Genomic DNA, 21,337 nt, shown 5'->3' with positions numbered 1-21,337 from the left:
TATAGGGACACACCCCTTTGGCAAGGAGAAGATTAACATTGAAATAAAGAGTTTGTATGTTTTCCCTATGTTTGTGTGGGTTTCCTCCTACACTCCATAGACATATTGGGATTTGTATAGATTGTGCTCTCTCCTTGGGACAGTGCTGACAATATCTCTGTAAAGTGCTGCATATGATGGCGCTATGTAAGTAAAATAAATAAATAGTCAATAGTAAGTAAAATAAATAAATAGAAACAGGCGCAGATTGTAATACTGTTTTCTTGGAACAAATTCATCCAGTTGTAGAGCAACATGAAGGCACAAATGACTTACAGGAGCAGGTTTCACACATATGGCACTTTACACACATGGATTTAAGTATCTATTCTCTTCATTTCTTCTTCAGTCCTCTGAGTCGCTTCTAGTAAATCACAGAGCACAAGCCACTTCTGCCTAGACAAGTAACCTGTTAACCCATGAATTTGCAGGATAAAGCTGGAAATTGCAAATGGACAGTGCAAAATATAAAACAGTACAAAACTCGACTAGGGGAGATTAATTCAGTAAAATATACCTGTCTTCATGTCCTCTGCATCAGCAGAGTGCTCTTAATTCATGATAAGCTTGCACCTCATCATGAATTAGCTACTGTCCTCCATCACTCTCGCACCTAGGTGTAAATCTTTGGCAGCCCTAGGTCTTTCATGCCAAGTCGTTTGTTTCTTTTAAATGATGACAAGACACAGTGGATAGATTAAATCGGCCACTACAGTGCCAACAATTTATAAACATAATCATACCCAATCACCAAATTCCATAAACACAATATGAGTCTATCCCCCAACCATATAACAAGTGAATCCTACCAACCAATGCAGGAGGTCCTCGAAGCCCGCAACTCTGGTCATAAATTGACCCATACCATATTGTATTACCCCCAGCCATTTTACTAGTTCGGGGGCACCACGCTGTTATAGTTCCCTGGTGCTCAGCCTCAGTTCCACAATCCCAAAATCCACAACCTGCCCTGATTTCCAAAATGGCCTGGGGAGTCCAGTCCCTCCCATGGGGCCCCCCCATACCAACTATTTTCCATAACCCCACCAGCTTCGAGGACCCCCCTGGCCTAGCTACCGTGTCAAAAACTTTCTCAACTATTAACATAAGGGAGAGCGGGCGGGGGATGCCCTTATGTTAGCTTTCACTGGCATCTAACACATAATTGATGCCGGTACAGAGATACTGAGCATGCTCAGTATTCTCTGTACTCCATAGCGGCCACAAAAAAAATGGCCGTGGGCATGCGCAGTCGGCTCTTCCCAGGCCCCATAGCAGAGCTAACTGTGCAAGCCTAGAAGGTTGAAGTCCAGCGCTGGAAGAAGAAACGGAGAAAGGCGTTCCAGACGAAGATAGAGGTGTCTCTGTTTGAACACTGGGGACCGCCCCCAGTGCTGCGAGACAACTCATTTGCATACAGAAGAAGGGATTTCTATGGAACGGCGGCACAGAGAAGACATCTAAAGGTAGGAGAATAGTCTTTCTTAAGGCTATTCCTACGTGTTAGGGAGAAAAACAAATGAGATTCCAATTATTGGATTCCTTTAATTCTACCAACAGTTCATGGTATTTTGACCAAGCCACCATATTATGACATCCATAGCTTTTTTATATTTTTCTGTATAGGGATGCATAAGGTCCAAATGTACTTTTTAGTAATACTATATTAGGGAATGTCTGATGTTTTGATCACTTTTTAATCAAATTTTTATGGGATTCAAAATGGCAAAAAGCCTGGCAATTTGGCGCTTTAATTTCTTTTTCAGCTATGGCATTTGCCATAAATATATTTTTAACATCAACAAACTCGGCATTTTCATACATGGGGCTGTATAATTTTTTTTTGTTGTTATTTACCTGTATTTCAAATATAGGAAAATGGGGATGATTAGATTCTTTAGAATTTCATTGATATTTTTAATATTTTAAAAACTTTATTTTAACTATTTTATTAGCTCCCCTCCGTGAGAAGATTACAGGTCCCATGGACTGCAATACAACTATATAACCTTTAGGACAGGTATTGTTAGAGCCTGTACCCATTGCAGGATCTTATGGCATTCATATCATGTGGTATCATTGATAAGGAGTAAATGTCAGCAAATCAGTAGTTTAATGGAAATTCACCAGTTTTTAGATAATGCCATTTGTGAAAAAGATTCTCAAATGTAATTCTACTATTATGGTGGAAGTTGGATCTTTAAACAGTGGAGACTCGGTGCCATGACAAAGACATCTATTTACCAGCGCCGCATGATGATCACTGATCCCTGAAACAAGATCTAGATATAAGTAGCCTATAATAGACCTCTATGGATTTAGCAATACAGTGATCAGAATCCTTGGATGTCTAAAAATAAAAGTTAAAAAAAAAGTTTTTATTTTTTTAAAGAAAAATTAAAAGCTTAGATCACCCCTTTTACCCATTAAAAATTTTTAAAAAGTAAAATACATACAGATTAGTTATCACTAGAGATGAGCGAACACTAAAATGTTCGAGGTTCGAAATTCGATTCGAACAGCCGCTCACTGTTCGAGTGTTCGAATGGGTTTCGAACCCCATTATAGTCTATGGGGAACATAAACTCGTTAAGGGGGAAACCCAAATTCGTGTCTGGAGGGTCACCAAGTCCACTATGACACCCCAGGAAATGATACCAACACCCTGGAATGACACTGGGACAGCAGGGGAAGCATGTCTGGGGGCATAAAAGTCACTTTATTTCATGGAAATCCCTGTCAGTTTGCGATTTTCGCAAGCTAACTTTTCCCCATAGAAATGCATTGGCCAGTGCTGATTGGCCTGAGTACGGAACTCGACCAATCAGCGCTGGCTCTGCTGGAGGAGGCGGAGTCTAAGATCGCTCCACACCAGTCTCCATTCAGGTCCGACCTTAGACTCCGCCTCCTCCGGCAGAGCCAGCGCTGATTGGCCGAAGGCTGGCCAATGCATTCCTATGCGAATGCAGAGACTTAGCAGTGCTGAGTCAGTTTTGCTCAACTACACATCTGATGCACACTCGGCACTGCTACATCAGATGTAGCAATCTGATGTAGCAGAGCCGAGGGTGCACTAGAACCCCTGTGCAAACTCAGTTCACGCTAATAGAATGCATTGGCCAGCGCTGATTGGCCAATGCATTCTATTAGCCCGATGAAGTAGAGCTGAATGTGTGTGCTAAGCACACACATTCAGCTCTACTTCATCGGGCTAATAGAATGCATTGGCCAGCGCTGATTGGCCAGAGTACGGAACTCGACCAATCAGTGCTGGCTCTGCTGGAGGAGGCGGAGTCTAAGATCGCTCCACACCAGTCTCCATTCAGGTCCGACCTTAGACTCCGCCTCCTCCAGCAGAGCCAGTGCTGATTGTCCGAATTCCGTACTCTGGCCAATCAGCACTGGCTAATGCATTGTATTGGCGTGATGAAGCAGTGCTGAATGTGTGTGCTTAGCACACACATTCAGCTCTACTTCATCGGGCTAATAGAATGCATTGGCCAATCAGCGCTGGCCAATGCATTCTATTAGCTTGATGAAGCAGAGTGTGCACAAGGGTTCAAGCGCACCCTCGGCTCTGATGTAGCAGAGCCGAGGGTGCACAAGGGTTCAAGTGCACCCTCGGCTCTGCTACATCAGAGCCGAGGGTGCGCTTGAACCCTTGTGCACACTCTGCTTCATCAAGCTAATAGAATGCATTGGCCAGCGCTGATTGGCCAATGCATTCTATTAGCCCGATGAAGTAGAGCTGAATGTGTGTGCTAAGCACACACATTCAGCACTGCTTCATCACGCCAATACAATGCATTAGCCAGTGCTGATTGGCCAGAGTACGGAATTCGGCCAATCAGCGCTGGCTCTGCTGGAGGAGGCGGAGTCTAAGGTCGGACCTGAATGGAGACTGGTGTGGAGCGATCTTAGACTCCGCCTCCTCCAGCAGAGCCAGCGCTGATTGGTCGAGTTCCGTACTCTGGCCAATCAGCGCTGGCCAATGCATCCCTATGGGAAAAAGTTTATTTTCACAAAAATCATAATTACACACCCGATAGAGCCCCAAAAAGTTATTTTTAATAACATTCCCCCCTAAATAAAGGTTATCCCTAGCTATCCCTGCCTGTACAGCTATCCCTGTCTCATAGTCACAAAGTTCACATTCTCATATGACCCGGATTTGAAATCCACTATTCGTCTAAAATGGAGGTCACCTGATTTCGGCAGCCAATGACTTTTTCCAATTTTTTTCAATGCCCCCGGTGTCGTAGTTCTTGTCCCACCTCCCCTGCGCTGTTATTGGTGCAAAAAAGGCGCCAGGGAAGGTGGGAGGGGAATCGAATTTTGGCGCACTTTACCACGTGGTGTTCGATTCGATTCGAACATGGCGAACACCCTGATATCCGATCGAACATGTGTTCGATAGAACACTGTTCGCTCATCTCTAGTTATCACCACATCTGAAAATGCCTAAACTAAAACTTCTAAAAAAATATTTTTCTTATACAGTGAATGTAGCAAGAAAACAAATGAAAAGCGCTAAACCACCATTTTTTTTGCCGTTTTACCTCCCCAAAAATGTGAAAAAGCGATCAACATCAGACATTCCACAAAATGGTATAAATAAAAACTACATCTGGCCCCACAAAAAAACACTTTATTCAGTCGTGTATATGGAAATATAAAAAGGTTATGGATGTCAGAATATTTTTCAAAGTTTTGTATTTTTTTTAAAGATGTTAAAACACAAAAATCTATGTAAATTTAATATCAATGTCATTGTTTGTACCTACAGAATATTGGTAACATGTCATTTTTGCTGCACAGAGAACGCAAACGCAACTTTTCTCTAATTCCTAGTACATTGTATGGAATATTAAATGATACCATTATGATTTGTATTGTGAAAATAAAGCCCTCATACAGCCCAATGGAGAAAAGGCAGAGAGTAAAAATAAAAAAAATGACTGTGGCAGAAGGGGTTAATATTTCTTATGAAAATAGTATCAATAATTCAGAAAAATACAAGACTTGGCAGCACTCCATTATATTCACAGTACAAAAAAAAGTAAGAAGTTTTCCCCTTGACATGTTTAATGGAGTATTTTCAATCACTATTGTATAGATGAAACTTTGTTGGATAAATCTAAGTACTTTGAATATTCTTCTAGTGAAAATACTCCTACCTGTATATAGGTTTGTACTCTAAATGGCTTGCACCCGTACATTTATACAGTTCTGCTAATGCTTCTTGCATTATATAATAGTTTAATGCCAGTACACTAGTTGAGGTGGTGAACACCATGACATTATTAAATTGGGTTACAGAGAAAAGATTTTGTCTCAAAGCTGAGGTGGAAAACATTTAGAGTTTGGAAATGAACTTATCACTTTTTAAACTTTTGCTTATTACATTGAATTGAGTCACTGTAAAGTGTGGAATTAGTAGGTAGGTAGTAAGTAAATAGTAATAAATAAAACAAATGATCAATTTCAAGGATTTTGTGGAATGGTGCCAGCGGAACCACCTTACGATTAATGCTGGAAAGACCAAAGAGATGGTGGTGGATAGGGTTGAGCGATCGTGTTCGGAAAAGATAGGATTCCGATTGGCAATCGAGAAAATTTCACGATCGGAATTCCTAACATGATCTTTTTAGGTGGGATCGAGATCGGTAATATTTCCCACAATGCTTTACTTAGCCTTCACACTGAGTATACGCTCTGCTCATTCTGAGTGGAGTGTATACTGAGTGTGAAGGTTCCGCTGCGGTTCCATAGGAATGAATGGAAGCAGCCGGCACACAGCCTTAACCCCCTGCGCGCAGGCTGCCTCCATTCATTCTAATGGGAGACTAAACTAACATCTCTAGTAGCTACTTACCTCCAGAGATGGCTGGTCTGCAGTGCCTGGTTTTCTTTTTCGCCTTTCTGCCGCTCCACGCTGCTCTTCTCGCCTCGCTGCCACCACCTCCCAGGTTAGTGTTTAAAGAGCTAGGAAGGCGGGGCTTGTGGCTTAAAAAAAATCCTCTGGCTACTTAGTGATTCACTACACAGCGTGGATTCTAACAATTAAAGCGTTCAATTGTTAGATTACATGCTGTATAGTGAATAGGATTGCTTTTAAAATCCGGTCTCCAATTAATAAAAAAAAATCCCATTGACTTGCATTGGGATTGGAATTGGGATTGAGATCGGGTTCGAATGAAAAATGATCAGAAATCGGATTTTAAAATTGATCCTGAAAAGTCAAGATCGGCTCAACCCTAGTGGTGGACTTTTGCAAGCACAGTTATCCTCCAAAACCAGTGAACATCCAGGGGACTGGTATTGAGATAATCGACAGCTATAAGTACCTGAGTGTGCTGCTCAATAATAAGCTTGACTGGGCTGATCACCTGGAGGCGTTGAACAGAAAGGGCCACAGCAGGCTCTACCTGCTTAGGAGGCTGAGGGCTTTTGGAGTCCATGGGGCACTACTTATGGCCTTTTTCAACTCTGTAGTGGCATCAGACATCTTCTTCTAAGTGGTCTCCTGGGGAAGTAGCATATCAACCAGGGATAGGAATAGTCTCAACAAGCTGATTAGAAGGGCCAGCTCTGTACTGAGGAGTCCCCTGGACTGGAGTCCCCCCTCCAAGTTATCCCCTATCCTTTGGATGGCAGTAGCTTGTTGTAACTGGAATACTGGAATTAAAGATGCATTGATGGACTTTTTAAAGCAAATATTATGTAATTTAAACAAAATCTCTAACCCCAAGGAATGTTTGATAGTTTTTAATACAGTAGATGAAGAATGCACTAGGTACGACTAATAATTAAATTTTTATTGTTATTTTCTAAATAAATACTACAAAACAGCTGTATGAGTGAAAAGGATTTCTTACTAAGTTATCATTAAATAATAGCAATGTATATGCCTAAAAAAAAACAGATGATTGTTTCTAAATAGAAAATTTTATTTTGTCCTGACTCACTTAAATAAAATGTCGGTGTTTCTTATAAATTGTGTAACACAGATTCTGTCACATTTAATTAATGCAATTTTATATCAAAATAAATTACAAAATTCTAATATTTACATAAAACTGTACATATGTATCATGATGCATATTAGAAATGTGTTTACTTTCTAGCTAGTTTTCTGCATGTAACCTATAATGTGGTGTGGGAGCTTTTTTTGAATTTAATGGCATCCACATGATCTTACAACCATATTTCTATATTTCTTTAAAATAACATTGGAGCTGTCGTCAAAGTACAAAACGGAGATGGCATTAAGCTTTGTTGGCGCACAGCATGGCTTGGGGACATGTTCAGGAAACATGAGGTGGACCTGCAATAGGGAATAAAAAGAATTGTTTACATGTTATATTAATAAGAGGAATTTGATAGAAGCATAGGGATTTTGCTATGGAATACTATGCCATACTACAATACTATAGTATTACTGGCTATGATATAAACAATCTAACCATCGACTGTTGAAAACCTCTAGAAAGGCTACAGTGTTGCACTACATAAACCTATCACTACACTTTATACAACAAGGGAATGGTGCAGCTCCTGGAATGTAAACAGTACCGAGAGCCGAGATGTCCTGGAACAACTGATCTTCTAGGGTACTTGGTGCTGGACCCTCACAGACCTAATATTGATGGCCCATTTTAAGAAAAATCCTAATATTATAAAGTGGATAACCCCATTAATGCATCAGGGGAGATCTACTTTTCAGAACTCCAGTATGTAGCTGTGTACAAAAGCACTGTATACACATATGAACTGTATGATTTTTGCAAAGTAACATAAATCATAACAGATTTTGAATACGGGAATATAACATACAAACAGACCAGAGCCACCAAAGAGAAACCCAAGGCGACCACAATCTTGTTGGATGCTTTTGGTTTAGTAAGACAAAAGACAACTTAAGGCTAAGACCCCACTTTGCAGAAATGCAGATTTTTTTTGTTGCAGATTTTGTTGTGGTTTCTTGAGTCAAAGCCAGGAGTGGATTATGTAGAAGATAGACGTATAAGATATTCCTATGTATTTCCCATTCCTTTTGTAGCCACTCTTGGGTTTGGCTCAAGAAACTGTAATGAAATCTGCAACAAAAAAAGCTGCTTTCTGCAACATGGGGCCTCAGCTTTAGGCTGTGACCCCACGTTGAGAAATTCAGCATTTTTTGTTGCAGATTTTGATGTGGTTGTTTGAGCCAAAGCCATGCGTGGATTGAGTAGAAGGGAGAAGTGTAAGAACTTCCTATATATTTCCCATTCCTTTAGTAGCCATTCTTGGATTTGGCTCAAAAAATGCAGCAAAATCTGTATTAATAAATGCTGTGTTTCCGCAACATGGGGTCTCAGCTAATTAAAAACTTGAGTTTTTAGTCAATTTTCTAAATCTTGCCCAGAATAATAATCTAACATCTAACTTTACCAAGATGGTTTTGTATTTTTATGTGTAGTTTACATTTACTTACCAATGTTTGCACTATGGCATGATTTGTGGCATTCATATGAGCATTAAGTGGAAATGAACATTCCCCATCACAATAGAAAGCTGCATACCCCTCTGGAGCAATAATCCAGTCCTATGGCAAAGCAACAAAGACTGTCTCAAAAACCTTTGCATACATGAATGGTACAGGTTATATCTTATCAGAGAGAAATGCTTCATTCTGCTCTTACCAGGCTGTTCGCCTGCCCTCCCTGTTTATTAAAATTATTTTTACTGTGAAAATTCCTGCTATATCCATCTTGAGTCTGCAGGTTACTTGACTCAGTCTACAGATGGCTATAGTGCAGGAGATAATGGAAGGCAGGCTCAGTCTGATGCTGGAGCTAAATAGGAGTGTTCTATTCACAACTAAATTACACTATTCACATCAATACAGTTCAGTACTTCACTATATATGTCCTGCAATTTTAAGGGGCTGCTTACCATTATATGTGAGATAAGGTTATATAGCACATATGTCCTCTACTTTCCCAGTTGACTCCCTACCACTATATACAATTTATAAATTGGGGAGATACACAATTATGTAATATTACATTACTATGTCCCTCATTACATAGTGGGAAGGAGGTGATATTATATAAATTAGGGCTCCAATACACCTCCCTAGCCCTTCTTTACCCATCCTGTTATGTATATTTTATATTTTACAGGGTATAGAATTTAATGCATTATTAAAAGTAAACTTTTAATATAATGTATTCCTCTTTCCCTATGCCCATCTGCTTTCTCCTTCCTTATTATTATTATATTGCAACTGTTTGGTGGTGTTCTCCTGGGCTATACATTAGATATATTGCTGTACCCTTCCGGACAACATCTTTAACCCCCATCTTGGGCACAGTGGGTGGTGCAGTTGGTGGTGTTAGTGTATAAGGTTGTAATACAAATACAGTACAGTCTGACCCTGTTCAAGATAATATGGAAATTTATTATAAATCTAATTTGAAAAAGCAAAGTCTAAGTAAAGATATTTCTAATTCAGTTTCTAACATTTTTAACTAGTTAGCTTTACTGATGACAAATACTGAAAATGGGACTGAAAACGTAACTGGAACATCCTTACCTGCCAACCCAAGTCACGGAAGCTAACATAGAGCTCATGCTTTTTACAAGCTTGCTTCTGTTCACTTGTGTTGTAATCTGTGCATACAAACATAACAAAAAAAACTTCTTAGGGATATTCATGGAGCTGTTATGTTTAATGAACAGTTTCTTATGGTAATTTCCACATTACATTTGTTGCCAGTTATACTGAATCATACAGGCATTTGTGCTTGTATTGAAACTAATGGGGCAGATATTCTAGTCCTGTGTAATATTTAGATAGCATAAAATAACATTAGGCAAATCTAAAGTCTAAATGTCTAATTCATCACAATGGCTCACATCGTGTGATAAATATGGTGCATCATACTAGCCTTTTTAGACAATTTTAATAAAACCAAAGAGTGATATATGCTTAACATTGATATAACAAGGGAGTATAAACAGGCGAATCTCATTATGATGAGCAAGGCCTACTTCGTTAGTTTGCTTGGTTAGTTAATATAAAAGGCACTTTGAAGTATTTGGGTATTAATCCATCCTTTCAGATCACATACAAACCATACAAGCTGTTTGTCTTTTCTGGGGCGTATGGAATATTTCAGAATAATAGCTAGAAATCTCTTAAAGTGGTTGGAAGACTACAACCAAGACACCCATGTTAGAGATGAGCGAACACTGTTCGGATCAGCCGTTCCGAACAGCACACTCCCATAGAAATGAACGGAAGCACCTGGCACGTATACTTTGCCGGCGGCCAGTCGCCGTGCCAGGTGCTTCCATTCATTTCAGTGTTCGCTCATCTCTAATCTACGTACTTCCCCAGACTTTAACCCAATCAAGCATTTGTGGGACCACAGTGATCATCGTATTTGCTCCATGGTTCCTCCCCCATGTGGGATGTAGTTTAGTCAGACTGGCTCCAGATACCTGAGACAATTTACCAATACTTTATTGAGTCACTCTCAGCCCATCTAGCTGCTGTCCGTAGCGCACATTGTGTTTACACTGGATATTGGCTGGTGGCCATAATAATGTGACTCATCTCTGTAATTACCCTTTTAATACCTCAATGAATATCTCAACCTAAAAAATATGTGGTTAGGTGAAAGCTGTGCTAGGGGAAATGTGCATCATGCTGGATGCCTCTCTGTGGTCCTCTACATTCACTATGGGTGGGTTCTCTATTTATTGAATTGCCATGCATTTGTTATACTGTTTGCCTCTGACTGTTTGCTATATTCCCTGTTCCTAATTTGCTCTTCTACACGTTTCATTGTGGTTTCATTGATTTTGCTATTCGATCGGTGTACTTTGTTTGTCTCTATTTCATTGTTTCACTAGTTAGGGCAGTATATAATATACTATAGTCTGCCCACATATATTTCTAGTCAGGGGATGGTGCTTGGCCACCCTTTATGTGACTTGACAGGACTCTGGGTTTTATTATATGTATGTATGTATTAAATAAATGAAACAGCAGCATGTTCTTTTGTTTTTAGAGTTGGTGCAACTGTAGCACACAATGTTGCATTTTAAGCCATGCCACCTTTCCCCGAATTTACTTCACCCTTCCTGCTAGGCCAAGCACCTTTGTTGAATGAAGGACCAAAAGAGTCTAAACCACACATTAAATGTAGTGTAAAGCATGTACAACTGTGTGTTGGTGCAGAATTGAGAGAGGATCCTAGCAGATTTATCCCAGTCTATTTAGTTTTACTGTGCTCATTGTGTAATGAAGATGTGTTTTGTATTGTGGTAAAGGCTGCCAGTATATAATAAGTAAAATAGTAGGAATCCTCCTGAAGAAAGGGCAGCTCGCTTCTTTTTTGGGAACAAACCTCTCACGGAAAAAGGAAATGACTGGCTCCCATTAATCTCAATGGGAGGCGGCAGGATGTTGATGCTAATTGTGAATTTATAAAATACTGTATGTATATTACGTTTTATATGACAACTACTGGTGTTATCTGTTTGGATGTAATAAGTAAAGCCATATCAGGCATGTTGTATACCAATATGATGATATGCCTTCGTGATTATAGCAATTTTGTTCAATTATTACAAGAAATTTGTATAACATACTTTTCTCACATGGGAATTACAGAACAGTGCAGGATTACATTAAGGATGGGGTCCCATGTGGGGTAAACGCTGCAGTTTGTCAGTGTTGGAAGCACCGCTGCAAAATCCACAGCACTTTGCAGTTCCTGCGAATCCCATCCACACATTGCAGAAAAATGCGCACAGTGGAAATGTTGTGATTTCCAAACCTGACATGTCAATTATACCTAGTTTTCCCAATAGGTATAATTGTAGCAGAAAGTCTGCAGAAGAAACCTCTGCAAACTTTTTGTAAAAAGGGCTGGGGGAAAAACCACAATGTGTTTCAACTGTGTTTTTTCCCGAAGCTTTTTATTTGCTGTGGCCACTACCGTATGTGGGGCTTTAACCTAAAGTGTGTGAAAAAAAAAATAAAACAAGCTTCAAGTCCTATAAAATAAATGTGAAAAAATAATTACTCGCCCTTCTGTTCGCTAGCTGTCCAGCAATGCCCCTCTGAGAGTTACCCCTCTTCTCTGCTTACATGCAGACTGCATGCAATCACTGCAATCAATACATTGCCCTATTACTGGCATCATTGCTTCCATTGAGCTAGAATGCCAATAGCAGGGTGCTTGAAAACTATGACCATCAATTGGAACAGTCAAATGTTATCTACATGCCAACAAACACTGGCAAAGAGTCGGGGAGTCAACACAACCTTGACAACATATTGCTAAGTATCAAGGGACTGGACATGAGTGTTTCTGAATAAGATAGTTTGTCCCTGTAAACACTATATAATGTGTGATCAACGTAAAGTAAAAGTCTATATTTGTATTTGTTGTTATCTGTGACTGGTTGTTATTTCCTAAAGACTGTCATTTATTCAGTAATTTCTTTCTTGCCTGCATTGCTGGGCATCTTGGAGGCATCATGTTGAGCTGTAGACTTGTTCTTGTCTTGTTTTTTCCTTTTTGTATTTGCAGCTCTGACTGAGCGGAGTAGGACTTCACTCGCCTTGAAAAAAGCAACCAGAAAAGGCTGCTTTGACTGAGGGCCATGCCTGCCAACAAGGCCTACTGATTTAACATTGACACTTCTACCTAAAAAAATAGAAAAAAAAAAAGAAATATTGACATGAGTGAAAGCAATGACATGGAATATGTTGATAAAAAGATTGATCAGATTTATGGTAGATGTCATGCACCCAGCAAAGACAAAAAAAAGTTTAGCCTCATATATTTATGGATGCTGCATTATTGCAAGCACAAATATATGATCATGTGCATGAGGACTTAATATAACGTTACGTCTTTACATGTTCCTGGTACTAAGTCTCCTGCCAAAAAAAAGATTTACAGTTTTAATAACAAGATATCACTTCAGAACAACTATAGTACGTCTGTCCCACCCAATTCGTCGGGTTCAGTCACCTGACATTAGGTTTCAATTCTATTGGCTCTCTGTCCTCCCTCCATTGGAGGACCAGAACAATGGACAAGAGGACTGCTAAGATTGTAGTTACATTCAGAGTGTGACGGATAATGTCTCTTATGGTGACTCTGATGCAAATATGAATATAGTTTTACCTGTTGTTAATGTAAACCTTAAGAAAAGTCAGGATTCTATAAGTATACAGCATATTGTCAATAATAATATTAACCAGTATCTTAACTGCATTGTGGGTCGCCCATCAGTAAGAGCCTTAACAGATAAACAACTGCGACGGCAAAAAAAAAAAATATATTTTTCCCTTTCTGTTCTCAAAGTGTTAAAAAGACCTGAGGTTCAGGAAACCATTGAGCCTTTTTGTCTAAATAAAACTAAAAATTAGGTAGAATTGATGGCCCATAAAATAAAGAATATACAAGCAGTTCTATATATATTTTTTTTAAATCACTGCTTATTCTGCACTTGTAAAGACACGGTATAAGCAGTTATATATAAATACTCTCATACTGGAAATGTTCCTTCATGCTGCTTTATACATTTACAGCTGGGTTGGTTACCTGTAAGATAAGCTGAATGTACCTAGCAATAGCGCACATTTCTAACACATTTATTCTTGCATGAAATGGTAGAGCACCCACACTAGCATTAAAGACAATTACGTTTAATGGACCTGAAGGAGAAATTCACAGGGATTGTCTTTACTTGGCTGTGTTTTTAAAACCAAAGTTAACTGCGTTGATGCATTAAGAGTAATGTGCAAGTAGACATGTGTCTGAAGATGAGAACATAGGTTTATACTTTTATGATTTAATGCATATAGCTATTTTATGACTCTTTCATCTTTATAATAATTATATATAGGGCACATCCACTCTAGCATGTTTTTAATATATGCTTCTTTTTGTATTTTTGTGTGCAACTAACATAAATTGACTACATATAAGTTATACTTTATTTGGACAAGATTAAATGAATTCAAGCATTACATTGCAGCCTAGATATGTATTGTTAACTTTGTAAATACAACCGTTCTAATGGACTGGACAACTAGAGAGAGTAATGCTATCCATACACAATACAGCACTTGCCGAATATTCTTTCCCATACTGAGACTGAGACTATTGTGCATGTGTAGCCAGAGTGTATATACATCTGACAGCACCTTATCTCCCAGAGAAGAAAGGAATTGGGCAATTGATCTTCAACTTCCTTTTCTTTATGTTTCCCAGCATCTGCCATTAGGAAAGAAGTAGAAGCCCCCCTCCCCCGCACACATTAGTTGGTTGGTTAGTCATAATGTTGGCTGACACTTACCTAAACTGTATGGCCTGCTTAAGGAAGAGACAGTGGAGTTGCTACAATCTTCACAATAACATATTAGGTACTCTGCTGTTTTGACGTTCAGGTAGCCCCAATGGGTTGCCAATGCAGCGCATCAGCATACCGTGGTGGCATCCTGCTCCTGATTAGGCCTGAATGATTGGGCCTAATTGGGAATGAGTCTTATGCTGTGGACGCGGTGGCTAACTCAGCCGCAGAATCCATGAGAAGATAGGGCTTGTCGTTTCTTTTTCCAGCTAGTGATTTTTTTTTTTTCTGCTACCAGAAAAAAATTGCTAGCGGGAAAAAAAATTAGAGACTCCCATTGAACTGAATGGGAGACATTTTTGCAGGAGGATTTTGAGGCAGATTCAAAATACCCTTAGGGCTTTCATTTCATTTTTTGAACAAATATAAGTTACAAATATTCTAACTTTTATTAATTTTAAGAACAAACATATTTTGTTTTTTTTTATTGGTGTTATCTGATGGGCCATTTGTGAAGAGGCTTGTGATTGGCTAGAGCAGTAACCTGGTACAAACAGGACCTGCATACAGATTAACAGAACTGCTGCGGCTGTCAGAAGGGGGAGCAGTGCGTACTTGTTTCTTATGTAGATCGCTCCACTAGCAGCACTATTAAATAATAAAAATATGAGTTGGACAACCCCTTTAATCGTATTCCTATTTTTCTCATATGTCATGTAAATTATTTTCATTAAGATAGATGAAACTTTAAAAATATCACGGTTACGTTCAGTTTCTCTCACAAGTTGTGTCTTTCAGGCATGTTACATAGTTATGAGTCTGCATTTATCTTGTTAGATTACACTTGTACCTCTCTCTGGAACAAAAGAAAAATATAACAAGTCACTTAGATTGCATCAGGGACGGTCTCTACAAATAAACCTGTTCTTTCTTAGCAGCTCAAATAACTTTGTGTGTCCACATGAAACACAGACAGTGTCATGTGAAGCTGTGCAGCTGTTCTAGACAGGACTGGGACACAGAGGTCCTTTTAAAACCGAAGGTAGTTGGAGAAAACTATGTGCCGTTCTGGGCAATATCAGTGTCCTCAAAAGTTGTTCTAAAACACATTGAAAAAAATGTGTTTAATATTACAGATAGCTATCATTGCAGTAATACAATGGAAAATCGCCACGAGCTCTACTAGTGGGCATCTGCATCCCAAATGTGAAACAATATTAAACAAAATCCTCGTAGAGACAGGACTCACAAGTAATCATAGATGTAAGCCTTAAACAAATAACCATCCAGGTTTTGCTCTAAAATAAAAACTTGCAGTGGCCCTGTGCCAAATTCTAGATTTCTTAGAAAAAGCCTATCAGTGGCATAAATGAGAGAGGCAGCTTCATTTGAGGTTAAAGCCGTTTTCATTCTACTTCCACTGTAACAAATGTATTAATTCAGCTCAGACTTCCTCCTTCTGGCAGCCTTATTGCTGTAAAAAGAGAAATTAAGAGTCCTAGCCAAATACCATACCTTGAACTGACCTACTTCAATACATGAACACTTATACATTGTGTTTATTCAGGTGTTTAGCACTTGAAATTGGTTTAAGATGTTGGTAAGACAGGGTATTGCTGTACCACCTAAGGATACAAAGAGTTAAGTCACTAAGTTTCTGCCACTTTAAGACATACAACGTCCAGGCTTGGATATTGCAAAATGAAATGTTACAAGTGTTAAAAAAGTATCTATGCTCCTTTGTTTTTTTTAACTTTATTGTACTTTAAAATTAAAGGTAAAATAAAATCTTTATTTGGTCACCCATGTTTCGCTTTTCACTTACATGTGATTAAACAGGGAAGAGCATGCTGAACATTATTAGTGCTAAAGGGGTTGTGATAAATGTGATAAAATAAAATAGTAATCTCTCTCCAGTCCACTTTAGTAGTCCTTGCTGGTTGGGAAGTGACAATGTCTCATACCTAATTCATACCTGTCCTCAGCGGTCACTTGCTGTAAATGCAAATATCACTGCCAGATTCACTACAGTAGTCACATGAATCACTGCAGCATAAATGACTTCTCTTAGACACCCCTTAGAAATCCCAGATAGTAACTATTGCCCCCAGCAGACACAGCAGGCCGGTTTCATCTGCTATACATGTGTGGTTTCTACCTCTCCATGCAGCCATGCATTTCCTCCTGCTGTTGATGTACCATGAACTGCCCATAGGGTAGGAACGACCTTCCTCCCTGCCACTTGAAGGGCAGCTTACATGCATTTTGAGCCTTCAAACCAGAGATTTTCTCTTTGTATTTTTCCACATTTTTTTGGCGGAAATCTGGTGGACCCCATTATGTCTACGCAGTCCAGTGGTTTCCATGGGTAACAGCTTTTTAAGCAGATTGGGTTTCCATTTTTCAAGTCCCTAAGCAGACCTAAGAACGGAGACCCAAATGCTAGTGTGAACCTACATTAAACCTTTTTTTCTCCAGAGGGAAGAAGTTTCCCCTCCCAGCATTACTCCCCTAGGACATATGTTGCATGTGGATTATTTTTACATAGATGCATAAGTTTACATTTATCCTCATTGAACCAAACTTGCCATGTGGATGCGCAAACACTCAGTCTGTACAACTTTGTAACCTATGTGCATCCCCTATAGAATGCACTGTACTGCATAGCTTGGTGTCATCTGCTATTATTAGCACTAATATCATTCTTTCAGTTTTCCTGTATATTGAATATTGGACTGTTGTTAACTCCACATCTATCAGCTCATCCAGAAGTGCCCGATACCCGTTACCTACACCATAGCCTGCACCTAACCCTGTTTTGCCTGATCCTTTGGTTCTGCACACAGGTGTCTCTCAGGTCACTGTCAAGCTGCCACCTACACCAAGCTGCCATTCAAAGATGAAGCAACTTCGTAGTCACCCAGCAATGAATTCCAGATCTCCTACAGAGGTTAAAGGGTGAAACTACTTAGACAAGCTACTTGGAATTTGCCAGCCAGCACATTTCTGGTGTATATAGAGATATACAGCTATTCACAGACAAACTTGTGATGTTTTGAATCAGTTTTATGGATTGTCTTGCATCTTTATTCAAGAAACCAATAAAGGAAGCCCCCAGACAGCGGACCCACAGGGGTAGCTAAAAGGGGCGCATGACTGTAAAGAGGTTTAGAGCCAGTAAGGTCAGTTTAAGGTAAAAGGGTTAGTTTGAGGGCAGAGGGTTGGGCTAAGTCACTGTTTAGTAAATAATAATACACAACTGGGGGATCATTCTGGAGTTAGAGATAGAAGAGTAAAGTTGTCTCTTACCATGGCTGATGACCTTGATGCGCTGCTGGCCCAGGTGCGCCAGGCTGCCCTGCACCGGGGCCCTGGTTGGCTCCAGGACCGGCTTTTGGGGGATGCTCCTGCCCCTGTCGCTCCAGCTGGGGCACAGGAGTCCAGGCCTCGCAGGAGACGTGCGAGGCCGCCAGAGAGGCTCAGCCCTCAGATATCGCCTCAGCCCCGGAGACGCAGAAGGAGCCCCACACGGGACCCTTGGGCTTCGGCTTCCAGTCGGCGCCGCTCGCAGGCTGGGAGTCAGGCCAGGAGGAATCCTGCCCAGCAATCCAGACTGGAGGTACCGGGGGGATCACAGCGCTGCTCCCCCTCCCCCCGGCGATGGGATCCAGTACCTGAAGCGGCCGCTTCCCCTGCTGATGAGCCAAGCAGGGGGCGGGCCCAGCTTGAGCCGAGGCCCGGGCCCTGTCCGGCGCCTCTCCCTTCTTCTGTTGGCCTGGCTGCTCGTCCTGGGAGCCGGGCAGGGCGAGACCGCGGGAGCGCTGCGACCCGCCCGGAAGTGGTGAGCCGGCGGCCATCTTGCTGCATTGAGGACGTGGAGCCGCAAGGGGCGGAGTCCGATTCCGATGGCTCCGCCCCCGGAAGCATCGTCAGCGACGCGGAGGATTCTGGCCGCGGGGAAGGGGAGGACCCCTTGTCCCCAGTCCTGGAGCTGCGGCCTGCCTCCCCTGTCCGGCCTTGCTGCAGCCTCCAGCGTCGCCGAAGCCCGGCGGTGCCGGCGGAAGGTGGCGGCGTCGCGGGCGGCAGTCTGCAGCCCCCAGCTCCGGAGGGATCTCTGCGCCGGCCTGGAGGCCCAGCCTGCTGTGGAAGGACGGCTGCCGGGGCCAGCCCCCCTGCGAGACCGGGTGAGTGTGACACCACCCCTTCTACATCTGGGGACTGTGGGGGAGGGGGGGTTAATGTTTTAACTTTAGAGGGGTTGCAAATGTTTGTACATGGGGTTCAGCAATTGCTTAGTTTAGGGGGATTGGTTTCTGGGGGGTCCCCGGCGGGGGTTTGGGGAGCTTTGGGTGGGTCTCCTGTAGGGCCTGTGACGGGTTCCGGTGTTGCGGTTTCTGGGGTCACTTTGGGGGGGTCCCCTGTAGTGCCCGTGGCGGGTTCTGGCGTAGCGGTTTCAGGGGTGGCTGCTGCTGGGGAGGGGGCGGCGTTGGCGAAGCCGCAGGAGGATGTCCGCTTGGCGGACTCTGCCCAAGGGGAAGTATATGTTTGCTTTGAGGGGCCTCTGGGGGCCCACTTGAAGCAGGAGGTACGAGAAAAGATCTGGAAAGGGGAATACGTGGAGATTTTCTCCCTATTACCCTTGGAGAAGTTTAATTTGGACAGGGTTAAGCCCGACGAGTGTAAAAAGGAGGAGGAGGAAAGGCGGCGATACCGCCTGATCCCTCGGACTTTTTCAAACTGGTTACAGGCGTTCGCGATTCTTGCCAGCGTCGTGGGCGAGAAGGCGCCGGAGAATTGCTCGGCCTTGTTTACTTATATGGATTCCATAGGGGAAGCTTACAGGGTCTATGGCGGTAATGCTTGGCTCCGCTATGACGAGCATTTCCGCCAGAGGAAGGCGGTCCGCCCGTCTCTCCGGTGGGACCACAAGGACATCAGCGCTTGGATGAAGCTGATGGCGGCCCCTAAGGGGGGTGGGGGCCAGTCCTTTCGGGAAGGAGCCGGCGGTTCGGGTTCTGCAGCCGGACGGTCGGCGGGGAGCGGTAAGGGCTGCTGCTGGCAGTTCAACGAGGGACACTGCAAGTTTGGCGGGGACTGCCGCTTTAAACATGAATGTTCCGGCTGTGGTGGTGCGCACGCCCTCACCCGGTGCTTCAAGAAAGGGAAAGGAAAAGGTGGGGATGCTGACCAGAAGGGGGGCGACTCCGGTGAGGGTGGGAAAAATGGCGGAGTATCTCGCCAGTTATCCAAATAGACAGGCGGCGATGGCGTTGCGGGAGGGGTTCGAACAGGGTTTTAAGATCCCTTGTTCTAATTTGGGGGGGGAAGGGAGCCTAAGAACTTGTTGTCTGCTCTGGCCCATCCGGAGGTGGTTGGTCAGAAATTGGCGAAAGAGGTGGAATTGGGGCGCATGGCGGGACCTTTTGCCCGCCCTCCAATTGACAACTTGAGAATTTCACCCTTGGGGGTGGTTCCCAAGAAGGAGCCTAACAAATTCCGCCTGATTCACCATTTGTCCCACCCCGAAGGGGGGTCTGTGAATGATGGCATTGACCCGGCCCTATGCGCTGTTTCTTATGCCTCGTTCGATTCGGCGTTGGCGTGGGTGCGACGTTATGGTAAGGGTGCCCTTTTGGCCAAAACTGACATAGAGGCGGCGTTTCGCCTCTTGCCGGTCCATCCGGACAGTTTTTGTTTGTTGGGGTGTAAGTGGGAGGGGGGTTATTTTGTTGACCAGTGTCTCCCGATGGGCTGTTCAATCTCCTGTTCCTACTTCGAGATGTTCAGCACCTTTTTGGAGTGGGTAGTGCGGCAGCGGACCCAGGTGGAATCGGTGCTGCACTACCTCGACGATTTTCTTTTTGTGGGCCCCCCTGGAACTTGGGTGTGTTCAGTTTTGCTGCAGGAGATGGTTCGGGTTTGTCGGCTGTTTGGGGTTCCGTTGGCTCCGGAAAAAACGGAGGGTCCGGCGACAGTAGTGAAGTTTTTGGGGATTGTGATAGACACCGTTCGTTTTGAGTGTCGTTTGCCTGAGGACAAACTGAGGGAGCTGAGAGACCTTGTGGAGGTGGCAATCCGTCGGCAGAAGCTTAGGTTGCGGGAGCTCCAGTCGCTGCTTGGCCGGCTTAATTTTGCATGTCGCATTATGCCCATGGGGCGTGTTTTCTGTCGGCGTTTGGCGGCCGCGACGGCGGGAGTGCGCCGTCCTTTGCACTTCGTGCGGTTGCATGTGGGGTTGAGGGAAGATTTGGCTGTTTGGGGTGAGTTTTTGGCCCGATACAATGGTAGGTCTTTGGTTATGGGGCCCCCTGTGTCCAATGTCGATCTGGAACTGTTCACAGATGCGGCGGGTGGAGCTGGGTTTGGGGCCTATTTCCAGGGTCAGTGGTGTGCGGGGGAGTGGCCCGTGGCGTGGCGGGACTCTGGTTTGGTGCGCAACTTGGCGTTGCTGGAGTTGTTCCCCATTGTGGTGGCGACGGTGCTTTGGGGGGATCGTCTCCGGGATCGTAGAGTGCGTTTCCTGTGTGACAATCTGGGGGTGGTTCAGGCCATCAACTCACAGTCTGCCAATTCTCCGCCAGTGGTACGTTTGTTGCGCAGACTCGTGTTGCGGGGTCTGGAATTGAATGCTCATTTTGTGGCAGTGCATCTTCCTTTGACGAGGAATGTTATCGCTGATTCCATTTCTCGTTTTCAGTGGTCCAGGTTCCGGGAGTTGGCGCCGCTGGCGGACCAGGAGGGATTGCCTTGCCCGGAGGAACTGTGGGCGCTGGTTTGACTGCGGCTCTGCAACTGGTTCGGCGATCTTTGGCGGATTCCACGTGGGACGGCTACTCCCGATGTTGGTCAGAGTGGGAGGATTTGGTGAGGCAGTTGCATGGGGACGGGGTTGGGATCGATTGGGACGCCACTGTTTTGTACTTTGTGGGGT

The 21,337-nt window shown here is 43.0% G+C and overlaps 1 protein-coding gene across 1 annotated transcript in view; it reads right to left on the bottom strand.

The window, feature by feature from the left end:
• Positions 1 to 7,134: 7,134 nt before the first annotated feature.
• BMP5 (bone morphogenetic protein 5) overlaps positions 7,135 to 21,337 on the bottom strand; it is a 111,111-nt gene continuing 96,908 nt past the window's right edge. Inside the window, exons 4-7 of the mRNA XM_075268387.1 lie at positions 12,552 to 12,749; positions 9,620 to 9,696; positions 8,516 to 8,626; positions 7,135 to 7,366 (exon numbers count right to left, since the gene is read on the bottom strand). Of these exons, the coding sequence (XP_075124488.1) occupies positions 7,217 to 7,366; positions 8,516 to 8,626; positions 9,620 to 9,696; positions 12,552 to 12,749 (536 nt within the window). The 3' untranslated portion in view covers positions 7,135 to 7,216. The remainder of the gene's footprint in view (positions 7,367 to 8,515; positions 8,627 to 9,619; positions 9,697 to 12,551; positions 12,750 to 21,337) is intronic.

This window comes from Leptodactylus fuscus, chromosome 3 (genome assembly GCF_031893055.1).
Source record: "Leptodactylus fuscus isolate aLepFus1 chromosome 3, aLepFus1.hap2, whole genome shotgun sequence".
NCBI classification, from domain to species: Eukaryota; Metazoa; Chordata; class Amphibia; order Anura; family Leptodactylidae; genus Leptodactylus; species Leptodactylus fuscus.
The sequence above is the reverse complement of the archived record's forward strand: the minus strand, read 5'-3'. Positions and strand labels throughout refer to the sequence as shown.